General features: G+C 44.7%; 1 protein-coding gene across 1 annotated transcript in view; it reads left to right on the forward strand.

Annotated features, from left to right (window-relative positions):
- Positions 1–12,309, forward strand: part of LOC109910698 (talin-2-like) — a 383,773-nt gene that overhangs the window by 321,115 nt on the left and 50,349 nt on the right. Inside the window, exons 39-40 of the mRNA XM_048617033.1 lie at positions 172–273; positions 643–813. Coding sequence (XP_048472990.1) covers positions 172–273; positions 643–813 — 273 coding nt within the window. The remainder of the gene's footprint in view (positions 1–171; positions 274–642; positions 814–12,309) is intronic.

Raw genomic sequence — 12,309 nt, forward strand, 5'->3', positions numbered from 1 at the left:
CTGGAATATTTGGGATGGGATTGAAAGGTTACAATTCGATCAAATATTCATTTTGGGCTGACCAAGCTTATCTCGAAACGGAAGCGGGCAGTTTTTGCTGCCCTGAACGGTGTTGCCTATGTTCTGCTCTCCACTCTAAATGCTTTTTCTGGATTATTCTCTGTTCGGCAGGCCTTGCAGGAACAGATGAGCTCCACCGTGCAGGAAATTGGGCACCTGATTGACCCGATAACCACGGCAGCTCGTGGAGAAGCTGCACAGCTTGGCCATAAGGTAAGGATGGAAGAAATAGGAGGCCATTCAGCCCCAAATGTCTGCTTCACCATTCAATAAGATCATGACTGATCTCCACACACCTCCATGCTCCCTCTATCCTCAAATTCCCTAAGCAATAAAAAAAATTTATTTTAAACATCCTCATCAACTGAGCATCCTCTCTGAGGTGGGCAATTCCGAAGACTCATGATCTTGTGAGCTGAAGATATTTCTCTTCCTCTCAGTCCTGAATGATTGGTCCTTTGACCTGCGAGCGTGCCGCTGCGGGATACAAAGTGAGTAGATCTGTCGCTCCTCCCCTCGATCCCTGTGTGGAATTCCTGTTTGTGTAAACATATCTCCTTCTCTCTCTCTTGTCACATCCAGGTCACTCAGCTGGCCAGTTACTTTGAACCGTTGACCCTGGCCTCTATCGGTGTGGCATCAAAGCTTCTTGACCACCAGCAGCAGATGACCGTGTTGGACCAAACCAAGACCCTGGCAGAGTCTGCATTGCAAATGCTCTATGCTGCCAAAGAAGGTGGTGGTAACCCCAAGGTAAGCTGAGACATAGAGGACAGTTTGCTTATCCCAGCTTTAACTTGTAAACAGTTTTCATTTCATGTGGATCGCTACATTTTGCATGCTGCAGCACAGGTAGTTTCTCTTTACTTCGGAGAGGTGTTTCATGGTTTAGACAATTGCTGTGGTTATTGGTGAGGTGTACACTCCAGCTTTGACCTGGAGCCTCCCTGGGCGAGAGGTTAACCTCCAGGACACTGACAGAATCAATAACTGAAAGGAAGGTCATCGAGGCATTAAACAGCATGAGGTTCTTTCATATTATATCAATTACAAAAAGATCAGAGAGAGGATTTTGTGATTAAACAATTTCTCCTAAAGAGGAAGGTGGTGGCATAATTATAATGCCAATGGACTAGTATTTCAGGGACACAGGTTTAAACCCCATCATGGAATTTAAATTCAGTTAATACATTTCAGTGATGGCGGCCATGAAACTATCATTGATTTTCATAAACTCCAACTGATTCACTAAGCCCTTTAGGGAAGGAAATCAGCCATCTTTACCTGGTCTGGTCTACATGTGACTCCACAATGTCGTTGACTCTTAACTGTTCCCTGAAGTGCCTAAGAAGACCAGGGGCAATTAGGGATGGGAGACAAATACCGGCCTTGTCAACGACGCCACGAGAAATTAAAAAAATATAAAGAACTGTTTGCCTTAGCCACTGGGGTACTTCGGGTGCTTTGGGTGACCAGTGGTGTTGGATTCATGTGATGGAACCTCCAGCAGTCCTTCCCACCCATAATAACACAGCGAGCAGTGGGGCATGGGCAAAGGTTTGATACCCCATTCCTGATCATCGTTGAGGGAGGTGATGGGTGGAGCCACGTCCTGAGGGATGAAGTGAGGCCAATTCAGTCATTGGGCCTGCTCCCGTGCCCTGATAACGGTCAAGGTTGGAGAGACACTGGGATGGAGCAAGGGGAATGTCGCTGGCCATGAGGAGGGAAAGAAGAGTAAAGGCCCACATTTATTCACACTAAGGAAATTTCTTCCCAATTCTTCATTGGCTTCATTAGGGTCTACATTTGTATCTATGGCCTCTATCCTGGTCTCTTCACAAAAATAAGCTGAAATATGCTTTATATACAGTGTTAAACCCTTTCATATTGCGGAGGGTCTCATGAGATTTTATTTCTGGAAATAAAATTAGCATGAACCTAATCAATCTTTTCAATTCACATTGAGAGCGATGTTGCCTAGATAGACTTCAGTAAGGTGTTCGACAAGATTCCACATGGTAGACTGGCTAACAAGGTTAAATCACATGGAATACAGGGAGGACCAACCATTTGGATACAAAGTTGGCTCAAAAGTAGAAGGCAGAGGGTGGTGGTGGGAGACTGGAGGCCTGTGACCGGCAGTGTCCCATAAGGATCGATGCTGGGTCCATTGCTTTGTGTCATTTATATTAATGATTTGGATGTAAACATAGGAGGGATGGTTAGTAAGTTTGCAGATGACACCAAAATTGGTGGTGTAGTGGACAGCGAAGAAGGTTACCTCAGAGTACAACAGGACTTTGATCAGATGGGCCGAGGAGTGACAGATGGAGTTTAATCTAGGTAAATGTGACGTGCTGCATTTTGGTAGGGTAAATCAGGGCAGGACTTATACACTTACTGGTAAGGTCCTGAGGAAAGAGACCTTAGTGCAAGTTCATAGTTCTTTGAAGATGGTGTCACAGGTACACAGGATAGTTGTTGTGGCTGTACAGGACATTGGTTAGGCCACGTTTGGAATACTGTGTTCAATTCTGGTTGCCCCGCTAGAGGAAAGATGTTGTCAAACTTGAAAGGATTCAGAGAAGATTTACACAGAAGTTGCCAGCGTTGGAGGGTTTGAGCTATAGGGAGAGGCTGAATAGGCTGGGGCTATTTTCCCTGCAGCGTCAGAGGCTGAGGGGTGACCTTATAGAGGTTTGTAAACTTATGAGGGACATGGATATGGTGAATAGTCAAGGTCTTTTCCCCAGGGTGGGAGAGTCCAAAACTAGAGGGCAAAGGTTTAAGGTGAGAGGGGAAGATTTAAAAGAGACATAAGGGACAACCTTTTCATATAGAGGGTGGTGTGTGTATGGAATGAACTGCCAGAAGAAGTGATGGAGGCTGGTAGAATTACAACATTTAAAAGGCAACTGGATGGATACATGAATAGGAAAGAATACGGGCCAAACGCTGGCAAATGGGACTAGATTGATTTAGGATACCTGGTCAGCATGGACGAGTTGGACCGAAGGGTCTGTTTCTGTGCTGTATATCTCTATGACTATGGGGAAGGGTTGGGGCAGAGGGGAATTACACCCTGAGGAATAGAGGGTCAGCTTTTCTCCTTAAATGGTAACCAGTAAATTGAGAGATAACGTTGCAGATGCTTTAACCATGTAATAAGACAAGAAACCTGTACTCCTTGTCAGTGCAGGTATTTAGGAAGTCTGAAGAAGTAAAATCTCTGCTATGGGGTATACTTATCCATTGCTGCATTTTCAATTAAGCCAGATATGTTGGCCAGTTGCCTGATGCTAAAGTATAAATTATTGTTTTCTATTTGGAGAAATACTGGATTTGTTGGTGTTTAACTTTCTGCCAAAGCACCACTTCATTCGAAATTGCAATAGGATGGTCTTTCCAACCAAGTACCGGCTGAATTTTGTTTCTGTCACACATCAATTTGACTCTCCGACTTTAATGAAGTTGGACACAGCTTGTAAGTGACATGTAGACCTCATAAATTCAATCGCAAGTGTGTCATTGATAAACTGTCCCAGTCAATCCATTACTTCCTGCTCCCTCCGACGTAATTGCTTCTCTGAAGGTTTGTACACAGGTTCCAGACATCCACCCTGAGCTTAATGATAAGCCACGTTTCTTCTTTTGGACTCTTGCAGTCTGTGAGCCCACCTCTCCAGCCTATTGTTGGACAGAACAAGCAGCAGACAAAGACCCTCATGGGGTAAGGTGATGGTTTAGGTCCGCACAGCCAACATCCCATTTGAGTGCAGAATCCAGAACAGAAGACCTTTGACTTTTTGGAGAGAATGTCCATCACAAGTTGCTTTTGAATTATGAATGCAAACTGTGCCCCACCAGCAGGAGGCAGTACATCGAGTGAGGTTTGTGCATGACTGTAGAATTTCTTGGGTGGCTTTCTTCTTGGAATTCCCCGTGCGGTTTTAGAATTTTGGCAAAATAATCCCCAACAGTCAGGCGATCAGACAAACAGCAGCCCTTCTTCACTAGAACAATAACCAAAATCCCACTAAGTGACCAGCTGTGTGAACAGATTCCAGACCATGGCTCCTGGAGTATTTCATTGTTTGATTTTTCCTCATGTTGTGCGCAGCTCATTTTTGATTCCCTTTCACGAGCGTTTAGTTGTTCCTCACGGCTGTGTGAATTTATTTCTTGTCGTATTAAGTTTGCCTTGTAAACCGTGCCACCTACCCCCCAACTCCCCCCAGCCTCTTACTGCTGTGTTTCTGTTGTCAGGCGTCTGACTAGCCATTCATGACTACAACATTGACTGTGAATATTGTGAGCTGATGTGGACTCTTTGATTTTAACCGGTTTCCACATTACGTTCAGTATGACTGCCCCCTGAAAATTTCATGAGTGCAACAGCTCAACTGAAAATCACTGAAGGACTTTGTTAAAAAATTTGAGTGCAGATACTTTGGGCTCAGTTAATTTATTCACTGATGAACATCGTCTCAACACAGTGACTTTTCTCTATTTAGAGCCCCATTAATGGACGTTTTGATGGTTATCCTGCAGCAGTACTGTGGTGAAGATTCATATTTCATTCTCCATTTACTGAGCTACAGCTTTTGTAAATATTGGTACATATTTGAACTTCATTCTGTGGTGCTGTCAAAGACATAAATTGGAATGTGGTAGGCACCAGAAAACCTGTTCCTGTGGCATGGCACAGCAGGCTAAACGGGCCAAGTGGCTTACTCTTGTTCTTCCTTTGCCACCCTTTATAGATTTCCAATTTCCTACATTCTGAACTTGCATGTTGGAAAACTTGAAGTTGAGTTTGCCTGTGAATAGTTTTGTGCAGAAATGCTAAAAGTCGCTGTTTGATGGGCTATTGTGCGTCCTGTTCATGAAGGCCGTTTTAGGATTGCACCCGAGGAGGTGAACAAGGGCCAAGAAACGATCAAAGCCTGCAAAGTTGCTGATTGTTTAATGGCTCTAATTTCCTGATTTGCATCTTCAAACTGTGCTTCTCCTATCTCTGCTCCCATCTGCTTGGCTGGGTCCTAATGTGTTCTCAGCACTGCCTGAAAATCTTTTGTGCTTCTAGGCCTCAGGTTTGTTATTGGTCTGTCTGTAACTTTTTTTCACATTTCAATAGCAGTTGCGCTTCAGTTGCTTGTAATGAGATGATAAGTGGATAGTAGAACAAAAAGAGAGGGCCCAGGTCTGTGGGGTGGGGGGCGGGGGGAGGGGTTGGGAGGGTGAGGGCATGGGTGGTGGTCGGGTGGGCAGGAAGTGTGGGGGCATGGAGATGGTGGTACCTCATGGATGTTTGATCCTCATTGGAGGATGCTTTCCAGTTCTGCAGAGCAGGGTTTTATTCCGTCATTTATGAGCCTGAGCTCTTCTGACTGTTCCTGCTTTCTGTTTGCTAACGGTGGGCTGCTTATCATTATTCCAGGATTGTGTGGGGGGTCCGTATTTTGAATATTACAGTGAGGGTGAGTAATTTACATTCACCACAGTCAGTAATGAGCCAGCATCTTGCACGGAGTTTTGTAAGTTGATCCTTCCTGTCTTTAATTATTTCAAATTCAATGATAGATGGACACAAACAAAAAAAAAATTAGGAACAAAAACAAAGTTGCTGGAAAAGCTCAGCAAGTCTGGCAGCATCTGTTAAGGAGAAAACAGAGTTAACGTTTCGGGTCCGGTGACCCTTCCTCAGAACTGATGGCGGCTGGGAAAACGTCAGTTTATATGCAGAAAATAGGGAGGTGGGTGGGGTAGGGAGTAATCGATAGGATAGAGCCCAAAGAGAGAGAAAGACAGTTGGACAGACAAAGGAGTTGCTAACGATCAGGCTGGGAGGGTGAATAGTTGTTAATGGGGACTGTTAGTGACTAACAACAGGGGGTGTGTAGTGGCAGGCTATGTGGTAACAAGGCCTGATATGTGGGGTGGGGGGCTGGGACATGGGAGAGTTTAGGCCCTAAAATTATTGAACTCAATATTGAGTCCGGAGGGCTGTAGGGTCCCCAAGCGGGATGCTGAGCAGAAAAGCTGAGCTTTTCCAGCAACTTTGTTTTTGTTCCTAATCTTTTTGTTTGTTTGTGTCCATCCATTATAAAGATTAAAACAGTTCGTGATGCCAGGTGGCCAGTAGAAATTTACCCATGATTTTAATTCCAGATGTTGACATGGCCTCTCAACTGGGGGTTCTGTAATTTTTTTAATTCATTGCAAATGTATTTTCTTTGCTTTCAGAAGCAGGTAACATGGTCTGAGCATCTCTATGAGCAGCAAGATTTTTTTCCTGTTACCTGTGGGTGCATTGAAAATTTTGCAATCCTATAGGGCCTTTCAGAACCTGAAATGCTTTAAGACAAGAGTTATGGAGCCAAGGTGTTTATCTTAAGTTAAAATGCAGTCAACCTTTCCCTAATTGAGCCATGGCACAGGTTCAACAGTCCATATCTGTTCCTATTCCCCAACTGTCACTCCCATCAGCGAAACTAATTTTCCAATCACTGCTCCAGTGGCGGCTGCCCGTACCCAGGGTGCATAGCATGGTTGATTGTTCCCTATCAATATAAAGAGAGGTCCAATGCACCAGAGACTGAGTGTTGATGGTGCAAAAAAGAGAGTGATCATGAGACAAGTAAAGGAACAAAAGGGAAGATATGAATAGCAAAATGGTAAACAAAGATAAACGCAAGGGTCACACAAGTGTAAAAGCTGCAAAGAGAAAGGAAATAAAGTGGGAGTAGAGATTGCAGTCTGAAATTGTGGGCCTCCACGGTGAGAGCAGAAAGCTGTAAAGACTCTTATGAAAACATGAAGTGCTGTTCCTCAAGGTTACATCGAGCTTCCTGGGATGCTCTAGGAGGCAAAGGGTGGAGAGGTCAATGTGAGAACAAGATGGGAAATTAAAACGACAGGTGAACAAAAACTTGGGATTGTTCTCGTTGACTGAACAATAGTGTTCCACAAATCGATCATTTCAATCAGCGATCGGACTGTCCAATGGACAGCGAGCTGCATTCACTTAGCGAATAACTTAAAGAGATACCAGCTGCACTAATGTGGAAAGCTGCTTCATCAGAACAGATGTGACAGTGACAGAGAAATAACCCCACAGAGGCCAGTATCCCCCTCACCAAGTCAGCTGCATATTATTTGACACTGATCTGGCTTCCTCAGAGCCAGCTTTCAGAGTGAACAGAACCTCTGGACCCCTGTTCTTGTCTGTCAGGGGCTGTTAATCTGGTCCAATCAGGGAACTCATATTTTATAAGATCCACTGGGCTGACCTTGTTCCAAACTCTACAGATTGGAATCAAATCCTTACAGGACTCGGATGTGAGGAACTGTCATCAAGGTTGGAGTTGGAGGCTTGCAGTAAATACTAGTGTGAACCCAGAAATGCAGACAGAGATGGAGAGAGAATGAGGTGGACCACATCAACATAAGAAATAGGAGCTGAAGAGACCATCTGCCCCGTCAAGCTCCACCATTCCATAGGATCCTGTCTGATCTTGGCCTTCAACCTCAGTTCCCAGCTGCTCAAAGTTGTTCGATGTGAGAGATTTTCGGTTAAGCCAGTTACCATCCCATCAGCCTCCTCTTGATCATCAGCTAAGTAAAGGAAAGGGGTCATCAATAGTGCTGTCAGGGTGCATCTGCAAAGCAGTAAGCTGCTCAGATTGGGTCCCACCAGGCCCACTCAGCTCCAAACCACATTACGGCCTTGGTCCAAATGTGGACAAAAGAGCTGAATTCCAGATGAGGTGAGAGTGAAGACTCTCGACATCAAAGCAATATTTGACCAATTGTGGTATCAAGGTGCCCAAGTAGAATCAATGTGAATCTCAAGCTCACCTGAAGCGTGGTGATCCCCAGGTTAAACTCATCTCTCTGTAATGGGAGAGCAGCCGTCTGGGATTATGGGAACTATGGTTCTACGTCAGTAAGTTACACAGGGATCTGTCCCCAGGGATGTGAATTAGCCCAACTTATCGTAGACTGCCCGGTGACCGTGTGTCGCTGTAGGCTTCCATTCATTAACTAAGACACTGTGTCAATCTGCTGAAGTTTCAATGCTCCTCATCTTGCAGTCAAAATGAGGTTGTGATCAAAGATTGAACTCCCGAATTGAGGACAAGAGAGGGGCTTGCCAGAGAACCAAAGATAAAGAATTAAATAAGTTCAACAGGTGATTAAAACTTTGAACAGGATTGTTTGTCTGGTTGTAAATTTACTTGCTCCAGTCCCCACCTTTCACATTCTTCACCGCTGTCCGTGATGTTGAATGTGGTAATGTGAAAGCAGCAGAAGGAGAGAGAGAGAGAGAGGAAGACCGAACAGAAGCCACACTTGTGTCTGACTGGTGATTGCTGGATCCTGGTCCTAACCTTTGCACTTTTTACCAGGATGGTGCCTGGCCTGAAGGGTCTGAGCTATGATGAAAGATTGGACAGACGGAGGCTGTTTTCCTTGTCTTTTTATTCATTCATGGGAAGTGGGCATTGCTGACCATGCCAGCATTTATCGCCCATCCCTAATTGCCCAGAGGGCAATTGAGCATCAACCACGTTGCTGTGGGTCTGGAGTTATAGAAGCAAAGATTGAAGAGGGATTTGGTAGTATAAGGTAGGGGGCATGGCTAGGGTGGATAGGAAGGCATTTAATTCGTTTGTATAGAGGGGTCAATAGATTTATGGTCAGACATCAAAGGCTAAGAGGAGAGGGTGATGGGACTCCTGAACTCACTGCCTGAAAAGGTAATTAAGTCAGAAACTCGTGTAACATGTAAGCAGTAGTTGGATGTTGGGTTGCATTGTTGTAGCTTGCAGAGATATGGGCCAAGAGCGTAAAATGGGATGAGCGTAATCAGATCTTTGTTGACTGACACTGACATGATGGATCGAATAGCCTCCTTCTGGGCTGTAAAAGTCCATTAGTCTGTGAGCAGATGGTGGCCATTCAAGGAACATGCCATTGAAATTCCCTCCTATCCAGCAGCCTGCCTCAACACTAATCAGACCCTTTGCCTTTCCCCACTTGATGAGGGTTGACCTCTCTGTTGGGGGTGAACCCAACCCCTGACCTGGCAGGTGCTGAAAACATCTGAAACCTTTCTATCCCACCTTTCCATTCGTTCGATAACCCTGCTGTCCAAAACATTACACTTCCTGTCATATTTATGAATCCGGAATGTTTTGATCACTTCAGTCGGATAATCCTGGATCTCTGTGACCTGCGGGAATGGATCAGTAATAATTGTGACCTGAATTGTGTTTGTTGGGTTGAGAGTAGGATGCTAGTATATTCTTGCATCCATGTGAAGTGGTTTTGTGTGAGACCATTGCACACTGCTTTCTGACTCCAACTTCAGTTTGAATAGCTTCAATGATAATTCAAATTTTACCAAGATAAGAAACATATTGGACATTTCATTATGCTTCATATTCATATCATGCTATAGGAAAGATGTTGAACTTGAAAGGGTGCAGAAAAGACTTACAAGGGTGTTGCTGGGTTTGGGCAATAGGGAGAGGCTGAATAGGCTGGGGCTATTTTCCCTGGAGCGTTGGAGGCTGAGGGGTGACCTTATAGAGGTTTATAAAATCATGAGGGGCATGGATAGGGTGAATAGGCGAGGTCTTTTCCCCAGGGTAGGGGAGTTCAAAACTAGAGGGCATAGGTTTAAGATGAGAGGAGAAAGATTTAAAAGGGAGCTAAGGGGCAACTTTCTCACACAGAGGGTGGTGCGTGTATGGAATGAGCTGCCAGAGGAAGTGGTGGAGGCTGGTACAATTACAACATTTAAAAGGCATCTGGATGGGTACATGAATAAGAAGGGTTTAGAGGGATACGGGCCAAATGCTGCCAAATGGGACTAGTTCAGATTGGGATGTCTGGTCAGCATGAATGAGTTTGACCACAGGGTCTATTTCTTTGCAGTACGACTCTGTATTGGACATTTCATTATGCTTCATATTCCAGTGCCGATCAGGTACTGAACTTCATAGCGCATCAAGATATCAGATCTAACCTTTAGCTTGTGCTGGAGTTTGAACGTAGCTGTCCAATTCCAACTTTTTGATAGGATTTGATTTATTATTGTCGCATGTGCCTAGTTACAGTGAAAAGTTTTGTTTTGTGTCCAGTACAGGTTGATCATACCATACAAAGTTCATTAGAGTAATAGGACAGAGCGAGGAATGCAATGTTATGGCTGCAGAGAAGGTACACAAAGAGCAAGTTCAACATTAAATTTAAAATTTGAGAGGTTCTTTCAGAAGTGTAGTAACAGCGGGGAAGAAGCTGTTCTTGAATCTGTTGGTGTATGTGTTTAAGCTTTTCAATCTTCTGTCTGACAGAAGAGGTCAGAACAGGTTGTAACAGGGGTGGGAGGGGTCTTTGCTTATGTTGACTGCCTTCCTGAGGCAGTGAGAAGTGCAGGTGGAGTCAATGGATACAAGGTAGCCTTGCATGTTGGACTGGGCTATGGACCTTGGGAATGACATGAGGCTTCTTGATAGTGTGCCAAGGAGATATACCAGAAAGGACAGAGGTGTGAGGGACTTCAGCTATGAAGTTCTGTTGGAGAAACTGGGGTAGTTCTCAAATAAAAGCAAAATGCTGTGGATGCAGTAACAAACATAGAAAATGCTGGAGGAGCTCAGCAGGTCTGGCAGCATCTGTACAGCGGGAAACAAATTCACGTTTTGAGTCCGATATGACTCTTCTTCAGACTGTTGTCCCTGGCATTATCTGTGTTTGTCTTGGGTTGTTCTCCTTAGACCAGTGGGTAAGGGTGTACAAGGCTATGACAGGGTTGGATAAGATAGACTGGTAAAAATGATTCCCATTAGCTGGTTCTAAAATTGTGGAGAGCGGAGAATTAATGTTTTGGCAAAATATGGCAGCCTCTATTGGTCAGCGCATTGAGTATAAGAGTTGGGATGTCACATTGCGGCTTTACAGGACATTGGTTAGGCCACTTTTGGAATGCTGCGTTCAGTTCTGGTCTCCCTGGTTTAGGAAGGATGTTGTTGAACTTGAAAGAGTGCAGAAAAGATTTGCAACGATGTTGCCGTGTTTGGGCAATAGGGAGAGGCTGAATAGGCTGGGGCTATTTTCCCTGGAATGTTGGAGGCTGAGGGATGACATTATAGAGGTTTATAAAATCATGAGGATAGGGTGAATTACCAAGGTCTTTTCCCCAGGGTAGGGGAGTCCAAAACTAGAGGGACATAGGTTTAAGGTGAGAGAGGAAAGATTTAAAAAGGACCTAAGGGGCAACTTTTTCACACAGAGGGTGGTGCATGTATGGAATGAGATGCCAGAGGAAGTGGTGGAGGTGGGTACAATTACAACATTTAAAAGGCATCTGGATGGGTATATGGATAGGAAGGGTTTAGAGGGAAATGGGCTAAATACTGGCAAATGGGACTAGTTCAGATTGGGATGTCTGGTTGGCCTGGAGCAGTTTGACTGAAGGGTCTGTTTCTGTGCTGTTTGACTATCGATAGGGTGGAATGTGAGGGTGAATTTGTTTTTTACGCAGTGAAAAGTACTGCAAGTTGCTGCTGATCAGGGTGGTGGAAGCTGAGATGATTGATGATTGATGGGTACGTGAAATAAATAAACTTGCAGAGGGTCCAGGGACTAAGTATGTGACTGGATTGCCCCACAGAAAGCCAGCATGGCTCACTGGTCCTTCTGTGAACCAGCCACCTCCCTGTGGTGGCTTGCTCTCGGACAGGAAGACTGGATGTGATCTGCATTACATGTCAGTGCTGCTTCAAGGATGTAACCTACCCATCTTGCTGAGGAGCCATTAAAACCTAAAGGAGAAATGGAAACAGCCCAAACTGAACTGACCAAACTGAAAGATTTCATGTTTCCAAATAAAAATAAACTTTACCATTGAGTTAAATGAAGCAAGCCCACTAACATAACACCATAGCTTATAAAGATGGGTTCTATAAATTCAAAGATAACACAGTGTGGAGCTGGAGGAACACAGCAGGCCAGGCAGCATCAGCGGAGCAAGAAAGTTGACATTTCGGGTCAGGACCTTTCTTCAGAAATGGGGAGGTGGAAGGGAGCTGGGAGGGCGGGGTTTGGGGAAGGTAGTAGGATGGTGATAGGTGAATGCAAATAGGGAGTGGTGAGGATTGTCAGTGGGATTGGTGGGGTGGATAGGTTAGAGAGAAGATGGACAGGTTGTGTCAGGTCAAGGAGGCGTGGATGAGA

The sequence above is a fragment of the Rhincodon typus genome, chromosome 36 (assembly GCF_021869965.1).
Source record: "Rhincodon typus isolate 14 chromosome 36, sRhiTyp1.1, whole genome shotgun sequence".
NCBI lineage: Eukaryota > Metazoa > Chordata > Chondrichthyes > Orectolobiformes > Rhincodontidae > Rhincodon > Rhincodon typus.